Source organism: Vanessa tameamea, chromosome Z, assembly GCF_037043105.1.
Source record: "Vanessa tameamea isolate UH-Manoa-2023 chromosome Z, ilVanTame1 primary haplotype, whole genome shotgun sequence".
Classification (NCBI taxonomy): domain Eukaryota; kingdom Metazoa; phylum Arthropoda; class Insecta; order Lepidoptera; family Nymphalidae; genus Vanessa; species Vanessa tameamea.
In genome coordinates this window covers 849,239-870,838 of record NC_087341.1, presented here as the reverse complement: position 1 = coordinate 870,838, position 21,600 = coordinate 849,239, and the positions used below count along the sequence as shown (strand labels likewise).

The window sequence follows — 21,600 nt, the reverse complement described above, 5'->3', positions numbered from 1 at the left end:
ATAATGTAAATTTGCCTGTCCTGCACTTAAAGATATAGATTACAAAAATATCTTTAGATAGTATTCTCTTCTTAAATATATTTATGTAAACAAGGCATAAGCTGTATAGATATAGTGTTCACGTTATGTATATATGTACAAATGTGAAATAAAAAAAAATGTTTTTATTAAATAATTATCATGTATACAAATCTGTATACCATTAATACAATTACATACTGTTAATAATGAATTAATATATCAAATTAAATTATACTTAATTCAAGTAGCCTTTTACAAGCACTTTTGAATCGTCATTTAACAAACTATTTTTAGTAAAGCTTAGGTTGCTCATAAAAAGCCAATTACATAATATTTTAATATATTCCAATGTGTTTATCCAACTCAAAAATATACTCTATTCAGTATGCTTCATTCAAGCTGATTTAATTATCGTTTCAGGATGACATTGATTATACCAAGTTATTTACAGTATAGTTGGTTAAACACGCCCCATTTCATTACTAGTAATGTCCGTTTTTACCTATCGTACATCTAGATGTACAATAGGTAAAAACGGATCACATTAGTAAAAAAATATTAGAATATGCTTCGATGTAATTTATCGATAGACAAAAATCAGCCATTAGATAAGGATGTTAAGATTTGACAGTGATCGTCTATTAAAGCCGATGCCCTCTCGTGCTGGATAAAAACGAGAGTAGTAAGTTCTGTCTACATCCCACGTGCCCCGTTTTTATATTCGAGTTGACAACATACGAACAAGTAAATTAACCCTCCTTTGGCTTTGTCATAATGTTAAAACATATTCCAAACTTATATAATATATGTTTAAAATGTTAGATTTTTTTGCAACCAATTGTATTTACACATTAGAAGAATAATGTTCATGTCAAGAGCTGCCCCCCACAGTAGAGGCAGCTTTACCATCATCAAAGCTCCATGACGACACTTTCCGTCCGCTTTATTCTGAAATTACAACATAAGAATATATAAAACCTTTTATATATGATTTATGTAAAATGAACGTTTCGCGCGAACTATATCCACGGTCATCAATAAAAATCACATTGTAAGATTCGATATTGACAAAAAACATTAATTAAAAGTTCTAATAGTCTTACATACTTCTAATTTTACATATTTAAAATACCTTTGAAAAGGTGAGCCATTACTAGGTAGTTATAGGTGTTACTGAGGTTTGTGCACGCCCTACCACCAAGCAGTGGATAGGTATCACCCATCGCACATTCTACTGCTAAGCACCAGTACTCGGTATTCTTGTTTTGGGTTAAGGGTGTGTGACCCAGTGTAACTTAAGCATTTAAATTTTAAGGGAAGTTAATATTTCTTACATTGCCAATGTCTGAGTGGTGGTGACCATCACATGGCCTCTTTACCAGTCAGCCTACATAAAAAAAAAGTTCACTTTGTGTATCAAGATTCTAACTCCTTAGTTTCTATTATTTTTACTCTTTCTCTCTTTTTAATTTCTATTTCAATTGATTTAGAAACCGAATTTAAAATCAGCTCTACTTAATTTAAATTTTGCAAACACTTTCTCTTGACAATATAGTCTTGCATATTTTCTTTTGTGGTACATACATAACGCATGTATGTAGACGATATATGGAAATACGATATTATTACACCAAATGTCACATGGTCAATTTTTTAATGAAGTTCTATTTACTATTTTCATGTTTGTGATGCAAACATAAAAATTAGTAAGTGTAAAGATATGTTCACCTATTTTGTGCAAAAATTAATTATTTTCTATTTTTATTACATAACACTGTAAGAAATCATAACAATAGATGTTGTTGTCTCTGGTAACTTTAGTTACAGTGGTTCCCCATCAAACCGGAACACAGAAATAGTAATATTGCTACTAGGCAATAGAATATGTGAAGGTGGTACCTCCCTTGGTAGGCTTAAACAAAGCCCAAACACCAAGTACAGTTTATTTTATAAGTTCTTGCAATAAAATTAATTTGTTACCTTAAATATTATTTATCTTCTCCGAGTGTAGAAAGTCTACTGGTGACATTCACTATTGCGTTTAATTGTTCTAATAGTGACTGAAACAATAATAGAAATAATTGATAAGTTAGTCTATAGAAATATACTGGTGACGTTTATAATTGTGTTTAATTATTTAAATTGACTTTTCACATGCGCGCAGTCACCACACGACGACCGTTCCGTGACCGCTCGCACGTGAAAAGTCACTAACAGTAACTGTAACCAAAATGAAAATAATTGACAAGTTCTTGAAAATAAGTGACATTCATAATTGTTTGTGTAATATATACTTTTATTTTTTTATTATTTTATAAAACTTGTTTTTCGAATCCTTGATCAGGGTATTAGTTATTGTTTTTTTTAAGAAATCTTTAATAGGTCCATGTAATTAGGTATTCTACTAGGACCTGTGACTAAGAAAACAGAACCAATGGTCCTGCCCTTATATCTTTTTTCAAACTTATAGAGCATAGTATATCTTATTTAGCCTACTCCAATTAAAGAAGGGGTAAAGATTAAATATTTTATTCCATGCAAATTGCTCATAGCTTTGCTATATTATGCACTAAAAATAATTCATTATACTCTTTAATTTTATTCCCAAAGTTTTGATAGAAAATTCGTAGACATTTCAAATGGCACTTTTCATGAATCAATAAAATGTACCATATATACTTTGAGACCTCGACCAATGATATAGCATCAATTCAACGTCAAAATTGTTATTTGTCTTTTCTCCTTCTGTGGTTGGAATAGATGGAACATTAATAATTACAAGACTTAACTGTTAAATATTGGTAAAAGTCTTGGCATACAAATTAGTGTTGGGTCACCTTAGGTTAGTCAGCTCAGTAATGCAAACCATTATAAATAGTTTAATTTACACTTTGATGCAATTTGATAACACTTTTGATGTTTAACTTAAAACAATAGCAAATTTTTTATAAGGGTCCCAAAGAAATTAAGATAAGCTTATTGGTTAAATGATTGATATTTTACTTTCGATAAAATCTTGTATTCTTACCTTATCTTTATTATCACCATTTAGTAAAGTTAAGCCATTTGTATGACTCTGAGATTTCGACGACATCTGAAAATTGAGAAAAAAAAAATGTATTTCAAAGAAGGCTTTATTTGTAAATATTTTCATATTTGCATATTAAAATGCATTTTATTACATGCACATTTTACATGCATTTTAATATGCAAATATGAAAAGGCATCCAACTCAAGTAGCCACGTAGTAATGGCCAAATGCCCCCTTGGTAGATATTGGCACTATTAATTTGTTGCAGATATATTGTGCATTGATCTTCATCATTATCCTCATCCTCCTGCCCTTATCCCAACTCTACTTGGGGTCGGCGCAGCATGTTTTCTTCTTCCATACTTCTCTGTCGGACGTCATCTCACTAGTAACATTCTTTCTAACCATATCGTCTTTCACACAATCCATCCATCGTTTCTTGGGTCTTCCCCTACCTCTATATCCATCCACATCCATTTTCAAAACATTGCATTGCATTGATCTTATACTGTACAAATAATATTTATGCAAAAAATATATATGAATAAAATAATTTTATTATTCAGACTATACCTTTATAAACAATTCCAAAAAGAGGAAGATTAAGACAAATAAACATGTTCGATATTGTGTAGATGCGATATTATACAGTCGACAAAGTTGTTAACGAAATTTTTGGAGTAAAATTAAAATGGGTATAAGTAGTTAAGAGGAATGGTGTTGAATTATAAAAATACATAATATCAATTAAGAGCTGTTTGCAAACACATCGCATAAAACATGTGGATCTAGGGTTTGTTTATCTTTACTCTTTCTTCGGTCTGAGTAGGAATACATTAACACAAATACTTTCGATGAACTTAGAGGTACGTTTGGTACATAAAAAACCATATTACACACGTGAGTTAATAGTATCAGTAAAAACATTAAATAAGTATCATAATTAAATTGTATTGTACTAATCATTTCTTATAAATGTAAGTAATCATATATTTAGAATTTTTTTATAGTAAAGTGAGCCACCATTTTGATATTGAGGTAGTGTATAAATTCTACTTCAATTATCTTTTTTTTTTAAATAAAACATTACCAAATTAATGTATGTTTTTTCAAAAGAACTTGCTAATGAGCAAGTAATATACTTATGGAGAAGTTACTTTAATTTTATGAAAGCTCTGATATTGTAAAATGCATGTGTGGGTTGTTTCTAAGTGAATGACCTACATAAATAAGCTGTATATTAAATTATTCTATGTCTTATGTTCTTGTTACACATAAGAATTGATAACATTAAGTGCTTAAATATATACAAATATGAATTATTAATATTATTAATAATTTAGTGTGATTATAAACATACATGCAATGGTCTGTAATGTGTTTTGTAGTATAAACCATATTTGTCAATTCATAAAAAGCATGCTTGATAAATGTTGTTTATATGGATAAATCAAGCTTTAAATTAATTAATGAGGTTTAACTTTATTTGATAAGAACATAAGATGTACAATCACCTTAAATCATTTGGTATACAACTTATTAATAAAGGTAGTTCGGTTTAGAGAGCTCACATGAGCTATTCAACATCAGAACTTTAATAGAATTATTTTTGTACAGCACCTCTATGGTCTTACTAGTTCGATGTACTTTATCTTTATTGTATTGTTATTGGTGATGTGTGTTAATAATATGTACATTTGTGCATATATTTTTGTCTCATTTTACTGTTACATTTTTTTAACATAAGATTATGTATATTTATAAAAAGTTCAGTACAATAACATATATTTATTCATTATAGTTTGGAACTATTTGGATATGCGATACATACAATTCGGACCAATACTAAAATAATATCGATGAATCACTCCCAACATAACAAATAACCATAACCACAACTTAGGACCTTTGTGTTTATTGTTTAGGGTCATCGTTGTCATATTCAACTTACTTGAGGTTTAAGCAATGCCATTATTATTGTATAAAGCTTTTCACTTTTTTTGTCTAAGATGGCCATCTTTTTGTTTAATTCCTCTTTGGTTTGTCTCATCTTTTGTACTTTATCTTTATTGTATTGTAATCTGCAATATGCATAAATAATATGAACATTTGTGCACATGTTGGCGGCTCACAGAATTAAGTAAAAAAACATTTACATGTTCTCTATTTAATAAGAACTTATAGCAGGTAATACATTCAATGCAACATTATCATTAAACATTACAGTGTGAGCCACCGCCGCATATTATATCATTTAAATCACTTAGAATACATATTTTTTAATATTATGCAGTATTTCAGAACATTTGCTTATAATTTACTCGTTAGAAATTCATGCAAAAATAATTGGTTTTTATATCGCTTTTGCTTTACCCTCGCCTATATTAATATTTCGCGATACACAAATATAAAACGAATGTAAAATTAAGAAAAATAATATATACATACTATATTTTAAATAATATGAAAACGAGCGTAAGCATATATCAAACCTGAACTCCATGATATCACAATGTTTGCATTTTTTTGTCAAGTGTTCAGTGGTGTCGAGGTCGCACGGCGTAGTTCCGACTGCAGAAAAAATTTGCAAATAAATGACACTCGCTTAGCGAATTTCATCGGTTTCGATAGTGTTATTATGTAATTAAAGCTGTGCTTCTATTAGATGGATCGAAATGTTGATACAATGATATTTTCTAAAGATTAAGATGTTACACCTCATATGCTTTTTATTCTTATACAATTAAACACGTCAAAACAAGTACGTAACTACGACCACACTAAGCAAAACACTGTAAATATGTCATTTTTTCTTTAAAGATGCTTGCATTATAACTCTATTGTAAATGTTTAGCTGGTAAAAAAACTTTAGCAATATTTATTTGGTAATATGTGTAATTAATTATTTGAACGTTATTTTCCGATTCAAATATTATGTCGCCTTTTTTTCGCTTCAGCAAGCAGTTGTGATTATAATTTTTTTTTTAGTTTTGTAATAATTACATTATTATATTATGTAGCATATTCTGTTACAGCAGTGCACAATAAATTAGAAAATATATTAGTTAAATATGATTGTTTTTTATTCTATTTGCCATCTAAACCTAATCTATGATATCATAATAAACGATTGCATTTATTTGTACATTGTATCAGAAATAATTAATCAATAAATTTATGACCGATCATTATTGCAAGCAATATTAATAGAAAAAATAAATTCGCTAGCAATTTTGCGTTTAATAAGAGCCATATCTTTTAAATATTTTATTGTTGCCATTTAAATTGTAAGTATAATTTACTTTAAGCTTATTTTATTTGTAATTTTGGAATTCCACTTACACGGTTCAATATTGCTCCATTCACGTTTTAATGGTGATGTATATCTAATTGGTGGTAAGAGATCCGTGAATCCTCTGGATTCCAGTGAGCTGGAAGGTATGACACCTAATATTGACGTATCTATTCTGAAATAAAAGAATATAAACAATTTAAAATAAACACGTTATTTTGCTTAGATAATGTTTTGACTTTCTTTTTAGATATTATCTTGCAAAAAATTCTAGCCAAGCTTATAGCTTAACACAATACAACCATATAGACATCTTGATAACAAAATATTAATAAATACTCACTCAGTATGCAATGGTGGTGGAGGATTGGTGAATGTTATAGGTGGCAAATCTAGTTGAGGTTCTGTAATAAAAGAGAGTTTATTACTCTCAGATTAAAATAAATCATAATAATTTGGTAATATGTACTTATTGATAAAGTTCATTAAAATAATAATAATAAATAATAAATATAATAAATATTGGACAACATCACATACATTACTCTGATCCCAATTTAAGTAGCTAAAGCACTTGTGTTATGGAAATCAGAAGTAACGACGGTACCACAAACACCCAGACCCAAGACAACATAGAAAACTAATGAACTTTTTCTACATCGACTCGGCCAGGAATCGAACCCGGGACCTCAGAGTGGCGTACCCATGAAAACCGGTGTACACACTACTCGACCACGGAGGTCATCAAAATTATTACATTTTAATAAATATTTATATAAAATATATATGTATAATTGTTGTGCCATTTTTCCATTACATACCTTCAGGAGGCGGAGGAGGTGGAGGCGGTTGCAAAACTTTCTTATGGTGAGCCAATGCATGTGGTGGAAGAATTCCAGTTCGATAAAACTGACGTTCCTCAAATACATCTGCATGAACATACTTGCAATTGGCAAATGTGCATACTGAGTTTTGATATTTGTGACAGAATGTATATACACCTTCCAGCTGTGATACATCATACTTATGAGCAAATTTACAAGTGCCTTGTCTTTTACACGTCCCTCGTATGTAATCTCGACATATTGGCGTTTTTGTTTTTTCTGGTGTAATATTTTGTAATTCACCATTACCTTGTGACTCTTGGATAGCAATTTCCGGAGAATTACCACAAGTACTTTGATAATCTGTGTCTTCAACCTCTTGTTTAATTATCATATTCAAATAAATTGGACTATCCGGAGGAGGAGGATCCAGCGGTAATGGAGGTTGAACAACGGGCGTGACTCTCTCCGATCTATCAATAATAGGCGGTGGTGTCGGATCCGGAGCGGCATTCGTACTGGCCCGATTCGTTATTTGTAAATGATCCATTTTTGATTTCATAAATTTTTTCATATTTTTAAAATTCGGCGATGGTCTAAATTTAATCAAATGTTCTTCTACGCCAACTCTTTTACAACCTTTTGAGTCTGAAAATATGAAAGGATCAAAAATTAGATAAGCTTTCGTGAGACCTAAAAAAAATAACACGTGCGACCTTGAGTTTGACATAACTATTTAATAAATATAAATAAAAATAGCACGCAGTCACATGTATTAAAAATAATAAGATTAAAAGGACTCACCTTTCTGTGAAACCTGCATTTACTTATATTGTTCGTGAATGCCAACGCCTTCTCGATGCAGTGCAGTTTTGTTATTATTCATAGCCAGCTGTGGCTTATATAGACAGTACTGCATATGTTTAATTGTTGCGTAGCACTTAATTAATACAGAAAAACACGTCCACCAAAGTTAAACGTCGAGTAAAGAATGTGTTAAATAAACAAAAGAACACTTAAATAATAGGTATAAACATCTGAACCACAAAAGTGAATACAAGATGGCGGCGAGTAACGCTGACGACTATCGAATAGTCGAATAATTTGTTATGTAGGGTTGCCAGTTTCGCTGTATTAATATTTTAGTTATTTGAAAACCATAATTACCATAATTAAACGAAAGTTTAAATATAGTTTAATTAAGTTATATAATTATAATGGAATAGATCTAAATTTAAATTTATGTACTCTAGTCATAACTAGGTCATCATTAATATTTCAATCATTTATTTCATTCGATTCAATCAATTTTTATACCTTGATAATAAAACTTTCATGATATGTATTTAATATTTTTTAAGTTCCTACAAATAACTCGGATCTACTCTTTTTTTAATCAAAAGTATATATGTATAATATTAGTCCCAAATCGCTTATAGATCTCACGAAGGTGCGCCCCTCCACGTTAAATCAGCGTGCATTAACAAACAGCTCATCTAATTTGTATTTCTTGTTATTTTTGTCTTACCCGTAAAGAAATATTATATAAGCACGAGCGTCGTACCTGTAATTGCTACACACTACCTTGCGTTTTCCCTGGTATGAACATAACATCGAATTTCTAGGCCTGAACATTCCAAAATAATGCTTAAACTGTTAACATATTAATCAAAAATGTGCTTTGAATTTTTATAGCAATATTTTTTTTATAGTATTTAAGTTAGGGATGCTATGCTTTTTTTGACCTGTGCATGATCATATTATAGGAATGGGTCACCAATATTTAAAAAGTAGGTATATCTATATATTATAGGTATTCGTACTAAATAAGTCTCAACATGATTTAGCATTCCAGTAACACATGTCTAGGCTGAAGTAAACCACGATTTTTAAAAACTGTATATTTGGAAATTGAAAACAACCAACCTTTTGAAAAAAGATAGTGTAGACAGAAAAAGAAAAAACGTTCCTTTAATGACATATCTGAACATGAACAGTCTCAATGCAGGACCGAAACTAGGCAATACACCATTTTAAACGCCGATGTTTGCCAGTTCTATTCAGACTTTGTGCGTTTGTTTTTTTTTTTGTTGCCGTAACGGGGTAACATAAGGTAGGTAAGCTTCATAGACCGCTCACCGCAGATTGAGTATGGTTAGGCCAGACTTTGACGTTACCCATGATGATTAAATATGTGAATAACCACAAAGTTACATTTAAAATAATTTAAATTGAAAAGATTATTATTATTAAGAATATGTATATATATTCTTGTAACTGTATTTTTATCAGTTTTATAAACTAAACTGTTTGCCCTTTATATTCCATATTGAAATTCCTAAGTATGATTGGTCTAATTCTTTCTCTTGAACCAGTATGAACTTTTTTCTATTACCTGAATTTTATTTAACTATTTTCAAAATTACTTGTTTTTTAATATATTTAAAATGTGTTTTTTCCATAATAAAATTAAATATTTTTTAATTTTCGTTTTATTGTATAACTAGACACTTCAAAATAATATTTCATGGTTAAAGGTGATGATTTGTGTGAACATTTTATTAATTTCTGCGTTATTTTCTGTTACTCAAGTTAGAAAAAAATATTTTAAGGAACTAAGCACGGATTATATATATAGAGAATAGAATAAGAGAAAATATCATGTAGTATTTTAGTGATGAAATAATTCTGGTGCAAGGACGAATTTTCTTTTGCTAATGTTGTGAAATAATGTGAGATTAGAATTAAAAAATATATTGTTGGTAAATTATATTAATCTTTTCGATTTCGGGATAGTTAACAATGTAAAAAAGGAAGTTTAAATAAAAATAAAATAGTATACACTAAAATGAATTTATACAAAGCTATATAATTCAATCCCTGTTTGTGCGTAAATTCAATATTTGTAAATACATAGGGTACATAAAATTCGACTTAATAATAACACACATTAAATTTCTATTACATAAAACTCTTTTTCTTCAGTCAAAATAACATTCTGTACATAGATAAACATAAGTATAGTGATTACATATTTAGCACCACCTTTAATGGACGGATTTCAACGCTCAAAGCAACTTTAATTATAGTGATGCTAATTGACCACCTAATATAATTATATTAAAATTCATCTATAATTATTTATACACAATGTCTACTTCCCTATGGTAAAATCCAGTCGCTAGAGAGCTGGACAGACGATGTAGCGATTTCTTTCCGCTTAGTCCGAGGTTTTAGAGATTCCGTGGTAGCTTGAGTATGATGGCGGAATGCCAAAAATAGCGATCAACGCTTTCGACAGATAGAGCGAACGAAAACATAACACTACCTTAAACGAAACTTGACACTTAGTTTTGCCATAGCAACGATTTTTTTATTACACTAATAACACATTTTGTTTCGTTTGCGTTCGTTCGTTCTGTCTGCAACTGGCCTTACACGTAGACTTCTCCTCGCTTGGAACCGTTTGGTTTTCTGTTGAATTCTGGCGGTGTTCCGGTTCCGCTGTGATCACTATCTCTGTCTGATGGAATTTCCGTTACCGTCGCTCTTGGTATAGGCGGTGTGGTACGATCAATCCTCGGAGTCGATGGGGCTGATCCATTAACTAAAGTCAGTTGAGAGACACCAATAGGCGACAAAGTGACTGGCGACACGACAGGAGCAGCTGCCAGCATCGGTGTCATACCTGTTACAATTAAATTAAATTTACAATCAGGCTTTATAATATAGCATATTTATTGGGATTTGGATGTTGTGATTATTCTAATTTCATACATAATCGATTGATCAATTTATTACTTAATGTTTTGGATATTTGTCTCATTGTTTATGAAGATCTTTGCAGCGACTCACTGAGAATACCAGACGAAAACAAAAACAAACTAAATAAATACAATCAAATCCTTTGTTAGTTCGTTGCGAATCAGTCATTTACTCAAAAATATTTATTAATCAACTACTATTGAGTACCTTGTGCTAAACCTGGTGACAGAACAGCTTGGGCTAATGCCGTGGTTCCCGGCTGGCCGGCGTGCAACGTATTATTCACTGATCCACTGTCCAGTTCTTGTATAGGTGATAATACCAGCGCCCCAAGTACCGGTACCTCGTTCTGATAGCCTTGATGGGCCATAATCACCCCCATATTTTGCATGCCCATGGCTATCCTGTTCTCACGGTCCATTATTTCTTTTGTAACGTCTGGAGTTGGGATACGAGGTCGATTACGAAGAGTAATAGGTATCGCGGATCCGTTGCTTTTTTGACCACCTGTAATATATGGTATAAAATATAACTGTCGATTTTCAAATTTTATTTAATTACTTCATTATATATAATAAAATTATTTGTTTTGTTGAACTTTTACGAATAAATTTAAATAACAATATAATATTTAATAATTATATATCTAAGCTTAAGATCTTTTATCGTATAATCTCATAAATTTAGTTACTCTTGTTAACTTCATGGAATTTTTTAAATTGTTTTTTTTTTATCTATAAGTTTTCGTTTGTTTTGCAATTCAACCCCTCGGGATAATCCCTGTAGATTAACAACTCTACCTGAGCTGTTATCTGTATAATATAATTGAATTCTGAATATTTTTTACAATAGTTTAATTACTTGTCATTCATGTTTTTTTGCATTTTAAGACCATGTCGAGTATACGTATACTCATTAGGTAATGAGTTAAGCAACGACCAATAATATTTGTTAATGAAGGAACATTTGGAAATAATTCTGTTTAAAATACATATCTCACACACATAACCTTAAAGTGAATATTCTATCACTACTAATTAACAAACAAATTTATGATTAAAATATTAAAATAATTAAGAATTTATCACCATGTTTGGAGTTCTGGCGATGCTGTCCTCTGCCAGACTTTCTGCCAACCAGCCTCTCATAGAGCGACATTTTATGGTGTTGCTGTGGTACACCTACTGGTTGGCCTGCCTCCGGGCTAGAGTACACAACAGAGTTATGACGATTTCTCCCAAACAATCCACCTGATGAATACGCTGTAGAAGCCGACCGCACCGAACCCATTCTTGAGATTTGTCTTTGAAACCAATTTTTACGTCGCTCTACCAATGGTGTATCCACACTTTCCTAAAACACAAATAAATAAATTTTAATATAAACTAACACGGGAACAATCCACACTGACTAATGATAGCATTATTAAATTCAGTTTGACTCGAAGTTTATATTACAAACGTGTTCAATTTTAGCTTTATCTATCAAATAATATTAAAAAAAATCATAAATGGATGAAATTATGAACAAGTTGTTGGTATTCGGGAGGACTTTTAACTAATTGAATGGAATTTTAACCGTGGTCATGGCCCTTAAGTTTCAAAACATATTTAGTTATATTGTATTCACTGATGAGAAATAAGTTTGGTAAACGGCTGAACAAACATTTAATATTTTTAACAACATCAATTTTATTCGGTAATCGGTTCACGCACGATATTAATATTTTAATTACTGACGTAATCAGCGTAGGTTTCATCGTGGCTTTTCCTCGGAGCTTGTACATTTGCATAAACCGCATCTTCCGCTTTCACTTTGTAATGGTCTGCGGAACAAGGGGGTTCGTGACGTCGGTAGTGTTCGGAGGCCACGGTGTATGGCAAGTCTTTGGGAACCACCTCTTCCCAGTATTGGTCCTTTAGCAGTTCAGGATGTTCTTCGTGCATTTCATCGACTATCATGTACGCCGCCTGAAAATAAAAATAACAGAATATTTTGATATAATTATGTTACCTGGAGACGATTATTTAAATAAACATATAATGGTCAGGTCATTTAAATTACAAAAGTATAAATTTTGACCGCTTCGATTCTTTAGCGTTTTCTTAGGTCAGAATAATATATTTACGAACAGGTGGTAGTTGTTAATTTGGTTATCAATAAGTTTATATAGTAAGATTTAATTAAAAATGTACATAATTTAAATTACAATTAATATATTACAAAAAATTAAAAACATTAGCACCATGTCTAAGGACTTTTGAAAGCGAAATTGCTTGCGTATTATAAAAACATACTTAATTTTTAGTCTCATTAAAATATTAGAAAGGCCATAAAATAATTAGTATTTACCTTTATATGTCTGTCTATGAGCCAGTTAAGTTCGATATCGTCGTCGTCTTCACCGAAAGGGTTGATAAGGACCTCAGCTACTTTCAGCCACCCCACGTAAAAACAAAACTGAAACGTAGATAAAATATTCATGGTAACATTTAATTAAATCAAAATTACTATCAATAAGAATGATATCTTGAACCTATATAATACAGTCATTTTATAGACATTAACATTGATAACTTATTCACACAATTCCCTAGATATTTAATAATAAATTAAAAACTTAAAACTGTCTACATTTAATTTCTCGAGACCTTGCGACGTACCTGTAAGGCTGTAAATAGAGGGAAGTACACGTCAGGTTCGTATTTAGATGTACTGCCGGGCGCTGGTGGAACGAGCTGTCTTCCCATCAGAGCTGCTACGAAGTACGTATATAGAGCAAGAGTCACCACCTGTAGACAGTTCTTGTCAAATATACACAATCTATACTCAATAACAAAAGTATTACAGGGGCACCTTCGTTAGTTTATTGGTGATAATATCTATTGATATTAATTTTATAAATAATTATCATAGTGATTACCTAACAGTTAGTGGATATTATTCTACTAATACAGAAACAGTTTCAGTTACGTATTTTTAAAAGAAAATGTGGATATGTCAACCGGGTGCATACGTGTATACGATAGCGACTCAAAGTCAGGTATATCATTTCTTTATATTACTGTGTACCGTATGAACTTATAGACTTCTCGAAAAATGTCGAGGATTTCTTGACAAAAAACGTAAGCTAAGTTGTCATAGTTTAAATCAATAAACTGATTATGTTTATGCGGATATTAAACATGATAAATACAAGTTTACTAAGAATAGTGATATCTAGAATGTTATGTTGACGTACAATCTCAAAGAAGTCTAGTCAACTGTCCCAGAGATAATATGGTGCACAAGTATGACTGCACATACATGCACACATTTTTGCCTCACTTTCATAGTCGAAGAGGCCGCGGGTCAAAGGATTGACATGCTTTTCGATGCGTAACGTAAGGCGTTCGAGTGTAAACACGTTCAGTTTCAAGACAGAAAAATCCAGTAACCTTTAATTCACCTGATACCGATTAGCCTTATACCCAGAACCATATAAATCAATAATAAAAAAAAATTCACAGAGAAATAAGATTTCTTGACGAAATATTATCAGTCTACTCCTAACGTCAAAGCCGTTTGTATGAAAAACAACAAAAACATTTGAAATTATTTACTGAGATAATCATAAAAAACAGTACGTATTTAAGAATGAAAATATGTTTAAAAAGAAAACGCAACTCGACGTTACAATTAGGCAGAGGAAATTATAAGTCATGACGATACGATGACTTGTTAATAATATTAACATTATAAAGGGCAATTAGACAATTGATCCAAGCATGCCTATACTTTGAGAGGAAAACCACGAATAGATGATACGCAAAAAAATAATACAAAATGTAGTTTATATGTCAACGTAATACTGAATAAAGACCTCATTGGTAAGTACTCCATCAACACGCTTTATTGACGTAATGTTTGAAGATTATAGACATAGAAAAAAAAGAAATACAAACGAATGCAAAACTTTTTAGTAATCGTTCACCGCATTCGGTCTAAAATAAGATATTCTTATAAAGATAAAGACGTTCTATGTTTATATTTAATGTCTCTTCTAGATGTATGATAGCGTATATTTGTTTTTACTTTTTTAATTATTTTTATTACGAAGCCAAGCAAATAACGAATCCATTCTTAAATTAAAATAAAAACATATGATTATTTTTTTGCTCACACTTACTAAGGCTAACTCACCAAACTGTTTATAAAATTACTCTATTACTAACTTTGGTCTAAAACTAAAATTTTATAAAATAAATTCCTTTTTTAATCCCTTTAAAAATTGCAAAACCATTAAAATACAAACTAAGCTATTTTTTACAGTAATTAAAACTATTAAACAAATATAGAAAAATTAATTTCAAAATGTGATTATGAGAAAATTAAAAAGAAAAACATCAAATAAGGACAGTAAAGTAAAAAGACCTCTCTTGTTGTTTCCAAAAAAACAAGATGGAATTTTAATATTATATTTATACTTATATTACAAATGCCAAAGTATCTACAGAGTTACTTTGGCATTTATCATACAGACATACAGATGTCTGTTTGTTACTCTCTAACAGCCAAACCACAGTATCGACTTTGATGAAATTAGCTTGAAGTTCAGGAAATGACACCTTTTTACACCTAACACCCGACAACCAATCCCTAAAACGCGAGCAAATCAGCGGGCAACAACATTAACCAATATATATTTTACAAAAGATTTTGCAAAAATATTTCTAAACTAACATCTTGTCAATGATTTGTTATATGATTATGTTGTATGATTATTGACTATAAATAAGACACAACGGTCGCATTATTCAAATAACTCATACAACAGTGGTTATATTTATTCATACATCTTTATCTATTTATAAACCGCGTTTTCCTCCTTATCACAAAACCTATAACGATTACCGCAGATGCGATTCTCACGTAGTGGTTTATTGCGCGAATACAGGTTTTCCTATTCATTGTAAAACTCGGCTTGTGTTATTAATTTAATAAGTCGCATATGTTCGCAGATCACGTTTACCTGTGTTGCTATATTTTTTAATTTTAATCGGTACAGCACAGCATTCAGTTTATAATCTTTTATATATTATTTTCACATAATTATACAAAGTAAAAACTCGAATAATTCCAGTTATTATGACGTTATTTTAAAATTGAGTTATTTTATCAAATTGTTTGTACTTAAATAAAATCAATACATTATTTCCAAGTAAAATGATGATTTATTTTGAAAGACGACGATATCTGACACAGCAAATTTTTATTTCTTCTAGAAAGATATTCTGTCAAATGGCTACCTCATAGTAATTTCATCCTCGTTCAAAATCACTGGCACTGCAGGAAGTAAAATCCTTACACTGAAGCAATGCGTCGTGACACATTTTATCTAAGATGTTATATACACTACACTGGCGCACTAATCCTTTAAATCACACAGCAAGACAAACTGTTGATTTCACCGAGCAGGTAAAGTACAAAGCTCGGTTAAAATCTATATTATTTGGTAGTTAAAATTTAAGAAAGATATCCTTAGGTATGTTTCCTAATTTTACAAGATTATTATACTAGAATATGTTTAAATAACTGTAATGCTTTACTCTCAATATCCCATGGGACGGCAAATCCGATACGACCGGAATGAGTTCTGGCGAAGGATTCTACGTTCTTTCGGAAGCCAACAGCCAAGCCAAACTCGGGACTATTACTGCGAATTTTGTCTCCATAAAAATCGTTTACCTGGGCGTCTAAAATAGTTTTTTAGACGCTGAGGTAGTTTAGCATACAAACGTGCTATGCGTACAAAAGCATGTCTACGCAAACTATCGTCGTGTGCCCTAGATGTTGTACGAACTCCTCTAGGGCGGTCCTGGTAGCAAGAACCCAAAATCAGTTTCTAATTAGACCACCAGTTGTAATAGCACGACTTATCAGATACCAATCAGAGTTGAGAGAGAATTCTGAATGAGTGCTAAATTTACTTGCTTGATACAGAACACAATGTCTGTTCTGCTCTTAAAAACTTAAGCAAATAAAGTAGATTTCGACACGTCTGCCACAAACGTATGTTTTTATTATTTCGAATGATCATTACAATGAAATAACTAGAATTGAACTTTGTAGATAATAATTTTCAACTCATAAAAGCTATTAAGATCTTGATTTAAAAAAAATCTATACTCTATGGAGGCTATCATTATTATGGTATTATAAAAAAAAACCTGATTCTACGCGCAACAAACATTTGCCGTATTACAAGGTTAGGTTTTAAAACAAATTAAATGTATCTTTATCGATGTTATAATTGAATGATATACAATGCTTAATCGGTTATTTCAACAACACGAGATGAAATACAAAAAAAAAAACAACTCCATAAAACATAATCTAAAAAAAAAAAAAAAGACTGGTTTATCATTAGTGTAGTATAAAACTAACTTCATCGTGATTTTAATATTTAAACGGGAAACTGAAATAAAGAAGAAGAGAACCGAGTTCTGCGAGACTAAACTCTGTCTTTGACTTTGACAATTGCATAAAAGTTTATATAGTAAGTATTGCAGCTAGAGGAGTTTACTGTAAATAAACGTGAGGCTTTCCATATAATATCTTATTTTATTGAGTACCCTAACTTCAAAAGACGTCATATTTACAATAATATGAATATTACTTCAATCAATATTATTTCTTAAGGATAAATCTTAGTCAGGACAATAATGAAATAACTAAGAAACCAATGTTTTTTTTTAAATAACAGACTTCATTTATTATTCAAATTTTTTGGGTTGATCTATTCGCATGTTTTGTTTAGTAAAAATAAATAATACATCCCTATACTAGCTTTATTTTAAATTAAGAGCCTACTCGAATGAAGTATACTAATTAATTTATTCAATGCGGAAGCATTACGATTACTGTTCTGATTTTAGCAAATCAAGGATTACATATATTTAACTATAATATAGAAATTTTTATCCAGTTGTTCAATGAACCTTGTCTTTTCCTATCCATTAAAGTAATATATAGTTGTCTTAGCTGTCAGTAAAATAATTTAAGTATAAATGAGCAGGTACACATGATAGAAGTCCTCAAAATGGATCTTAATTTTTTTCTCCAATCGCATCCAAAGGTATAGAAAAAGTCTTAATAAACAAGTCAAATATGGTCGCACTAGTGTCGTGAACGGCCACGTGAGATTCGCTTAACAAATAAGTGGGAAGTAATATGAATACAGTATACTTGATGATTTTTCCGATTATTATTAGTCATTGTCGTAAGATTACTTAGTTATTGTGTCTATATAATATATACCTATTACCCATCTGGCCTCTGAAATATAGGAAATATGTTTCGATATAAAAATGACTTTTCACACTCAGGTGTGAAGTTAAAAGTAAATGAAAAAATACGGATACTAGTTCATTTATTTTAAATCTATTTGCTTCATATATATACGTCTCCAATATTTATTATATTTAATTCGTTTCGTTTTTAATATCCTCGTCGGTCTAGTCAGGGCCGGACCGTAAGGTTAGGGGGCCCTGGGCTAACACTACTTAGAGGCCCACCTAAGACATATCTAAACGTAGACTTGAATTAAATTAATTGAATGCGTTTGATTAATTGCAGGACTCGCTGGACTGCAAACCATATGATTTGTTTAATTTAATAAAGTTATGCATTCTTTCGCATTATCGACTTACATTTGACTTTGACTTGACAGCTGGGGCCCCCTTGAATACACGGGGCCCTGGGCTGAAGCCCAAAAAGCCATATGGTTGAAATGGCCCTGGGTCTAGTGTAGCTAATAAGATTGGACTGAAAGCCTTGGTCCTGCGCCTGATGTCTGTCCTCAGACAGTGATGGAGTAGAAGTGCACTTGTGTTTGCGCATAGACAAGTTATAATATATCCCGAGGATATGACTTGAGAGAATTACAATTAAAATAAATAATATAAAAGATAAGACAGACGATACGATAAAATAAATATTTACAAGGTTATTTCAGTTGCTGTTTCTGGGTTGACTGTTTTTCGTGTGTTATAAGTATTAAAATACGGACACAACAAATATATTCCTAGTGTACGATAAATATCGAATGAATTTACTCAATCAGTTACGAGCGGAAGTCAATTCTTTGTGTTCACGATTCTGTATAGCTTCAATGTATTGGTATAATGAAAACCTTAATAATATTTTTGGTAACAGATGTTAAGTTACTCGTTCATTGTTACTATTTTAATTTTATAAATACTTTACGACTATTTCAAAGTTTCTACTTCAACTTCTAACACAGAAGAATTTTTTGGGCTCGATTTATTTATGTCGAGACGGGCTTGCACAAAGTCCTACTAAGTATATAATTGTTCATTGGTTGACTTTAAATCATTAAGTACTCTAATCTAATCAATGATCACTGGCTGAAATTTATCAATGTACTATGTAGGTTTTATGTACTTGATTTCGTTGGAGGAAAAGAAGAAAGGATAATGTGCCAAAATTGTACTTTTGGAAAATGATATTTTGGCGTTTAAGCTTTTCTTCAACCCCATTAATGAGTTGTATTTATAATTAATATCGGTGTCGGCAGTGAAGCAAAACATCGTGAGGCAATTGGCACGTGTCGGAAAAAAATCCTGCCACGTGTATATTTACTAAACTCTAGTGGATTAGAGTGGTGGATAGAATTATATAGAGGCCTTTTCGAAGGGGGTCGTCATTAATATATTTTAATTTGCGATAATATAGACTGGTTGTTAAAATTCAGATACAGCAAGCAACATTTACTAGCCTGTGTATAGACGAGAGGTACGCACACGGTGTCGTACCCGATAAGAGCTCCCAAGCGTCTCCTTATGTCAGAGAGCTCGACCAACAACGTCTGTACGATGTGGTCGCTGGTTATAAGCCCTTCTTTCCGCGCCCTGTTGATGATGTTCGTCGCCCAAACCAAGGGCATCCAGTATTTCGACATCGGACTCTTGCCGTCCATTTTCTCGAATACCTTCCTCTCGCTTTCAAGCATCAAGCCTGAAAAAGAATGATGGTAACTTGATATTTCCAAAATAAAATGCTTCCATACAAAAAACCCTTAATTTAGTTATAAATTTTTCTCTAAGTTCTTCATTGCAATTAAAAACATCCAACACGAGGCGAACTTGAAGCCTCTATCTACAATTTTAATAACTGACATTCCCCACATTCAACAAAGTTTTATTAATACAATTACATATTTCTATAAAGCTAATTAAAATCGCAATATGAATTATTTGATCTCACCTGAGTCGACGACGTGTTGCCACGTGGGAAATCGTCTTTTAACCCTGAGCGATACTCTCTGCAAGGTGATCACGTAGGCCAGGATTGCATATCTGACGATATTCCTCCTCATCAGGCGTCCTGTTTCGTCCTGCAACCAAAATAAACATCACTCAACATTTATTAATTTACGCATCAAACGCCAGCATTAAATATGTAGCAAATATAACGTTAAACAGATATAATTTCGGGGAAATCGCTGAGAATGGGTTTCCAGGCTATTTAGAGAGTATTCATATATCTCATATCATATATCTCATATCAAATATCTCATAACAAAACCTCGTCAATAATTAACTAGTTTCATCGATAAAGGGGGAGACCGGGGTTAGTTGGAGTAAGCGGTCGGTAGACTAAATGTCAATGACTCTTTATAGGGGTAGAGCCTTTTGTTGCTTTAGTTTATGCATTAATAGTGATCTAAAAATATTGGTTTTGAACATTTAAGCGTCACAAAATTTTAAGTTAACCTTTAACCGAACTGTAGATTCTAACGGGAAGAACATTTAACAAGGTTTTTTTTTTACTTATTGATCGGCAAAGCTAATATATTTGAGGATATCTATTATATAACTCTACACTCTGATCGTTCATTAGAAGATAGCGCGTCGCGGTGGAACGTAGTTTTCGTGTGGTGATACACTTATAGGTTTAAACGACAAGTGAAATTCTACTTTCGCATATCCTTGTTTCGATATGTACATATTGGAATGTCGCATAGTTGAATACAAAAATGGCGAGTGTAGCTGTTTGACTGATTAGTTTTGATGGTGTGTGATAATTCACTCCACTCTACGCAAAGTATTCTAAACAAATATTTTATACGCGAAAGTAACTTTGTCAATATGTCTGTTACGCTTTCACGAGCAAACAAATCACTAAATTATATATTGTAATTAGTTATTTAACTTCCTCAAAATAGATAAAATCTTTATTCAAGAATTGCCCACGTTTGGAGAGTCAATGATATGTCCGATTCGTATTGTCATCGTATGCACGATTTATTCGGACACACCTTTTAAAATTCTCACGGAAAATTTAAAAAACGCAATATAAGTATTGTTGATTTATTATTAAAAATATAAAATATAAGAGTGAAGAATATTTATTATTCTTTTTATATAATTAATAAATTTAAAATTACTTATGTTATATATATTTATATTTATTTATATAATACTTTGTAAAAGGCATTTTTGGTATGTAGACAACTTATCCGGACATGAAGCAGGTTCACAAAGAGACTATACTTTTCGTATTAATTTGTTTCGATTTTCTATATGCATTCGGACTGGAAAATGGGCTACCTAATGGTAAGTGGTCACCACTAATCTCCATTGAAACATAACCAATCATTTAAT

At 31.4% G+C, this 21,600-nt stretch overlaps 2 protein-coding genes across 3 annotated transcripts in view; both read right to left on the bottom strand.

Moving 5' to 3' along the window:
- Positions 1-2,001: 2,001 nt before the first annotated feature.
- LOC113404010 (uncharacterized) lies at positions 2,002-8,260 on the bottom strand. Its single transcript, XM_026644741.2, has 8 exons — positions 7,973-8,260; positions 7,166-7,816; positions 6,688-6,748; positions 6,395-6,519; positions 5,545-5,623; positions 5,004-5,133; positions 3,050-3,115; positions 2,002-2,081 (listed from the first exon to the last, which is right to left on the bottom strand). Exons 1-8 carry the CDS (start codon positions 7,989-7,991, stop codon positions 2,010-2,012), a joined length of 1,203 nt encoding a protein of 400 aa, XP_026500526.2. The 5' UTR covers positions 7,992-8,260; the 3' UTR covers positions 2,002-2,009.
- A 1,664-nt stretch (positions 8,261-9,924) lies between these two features.
- LOC113404007 (bestrophin-4) overlaps positions 9,925-21,600 on the bottom strand; it is an 84,544-nt gene continuing 72,868 nt past the window's right edge. For both annotated transcript variants that reach the window (XM_064220466.1, XM_064220467.1), the window contains 8 exons: positions 20,201-20,330; positions 19,713-19,951; positions 13,597-13,725; positions 13,286-13,393; positions 12,673-12,903; positions 12,022-12,286; positions 11,141-11,440; positions 9,925-10,856 (listed from right to left, as the gene is read on the bottom strand). In XM_064220466.1, the coding sequence (XP_064076536.1) occupies positions 10,603-10,856; positions 11,141-11,440; positions 12,022-12,286; positions 12,673-12,903; positions 13,286-13,393; positions 13,597-13,725; positions 19,713-19,951; positions 20,201-20,330 (1,656 nt within the window). In that variant the 3' untranslated portion in view covers positions 9,925-10,602. The remainder of the gene's footprint in view (positions 10,857-11,140; positions 11,441-12,021; positions 12,287-12,672; positions 12,904-13,285; positions 13,394-13,596; positions 13,726-19,712; positions 19,952-20,200; positions 20,331-21,600) is intronic.

Bases quoted from the DNA above. Each gene is read 5' to 3' on its own strand.
- LOC113404010 (XM_026644741.2), bottom strand. The intron at 6,749-7,165 runs GTATGTAATGGA...CTTTTATTACAG, and splicing joins ACCTCCTCCGCCTCCTGAAG to AACCTCAACTAGATTTGCCA. The intron at 5,134-5,544 runs GTTTGATATATG...TGCATATTGCAG, and splicing joins TGTGATATCATGGAGTTCAG to ATTACAATACAATAAAGATA.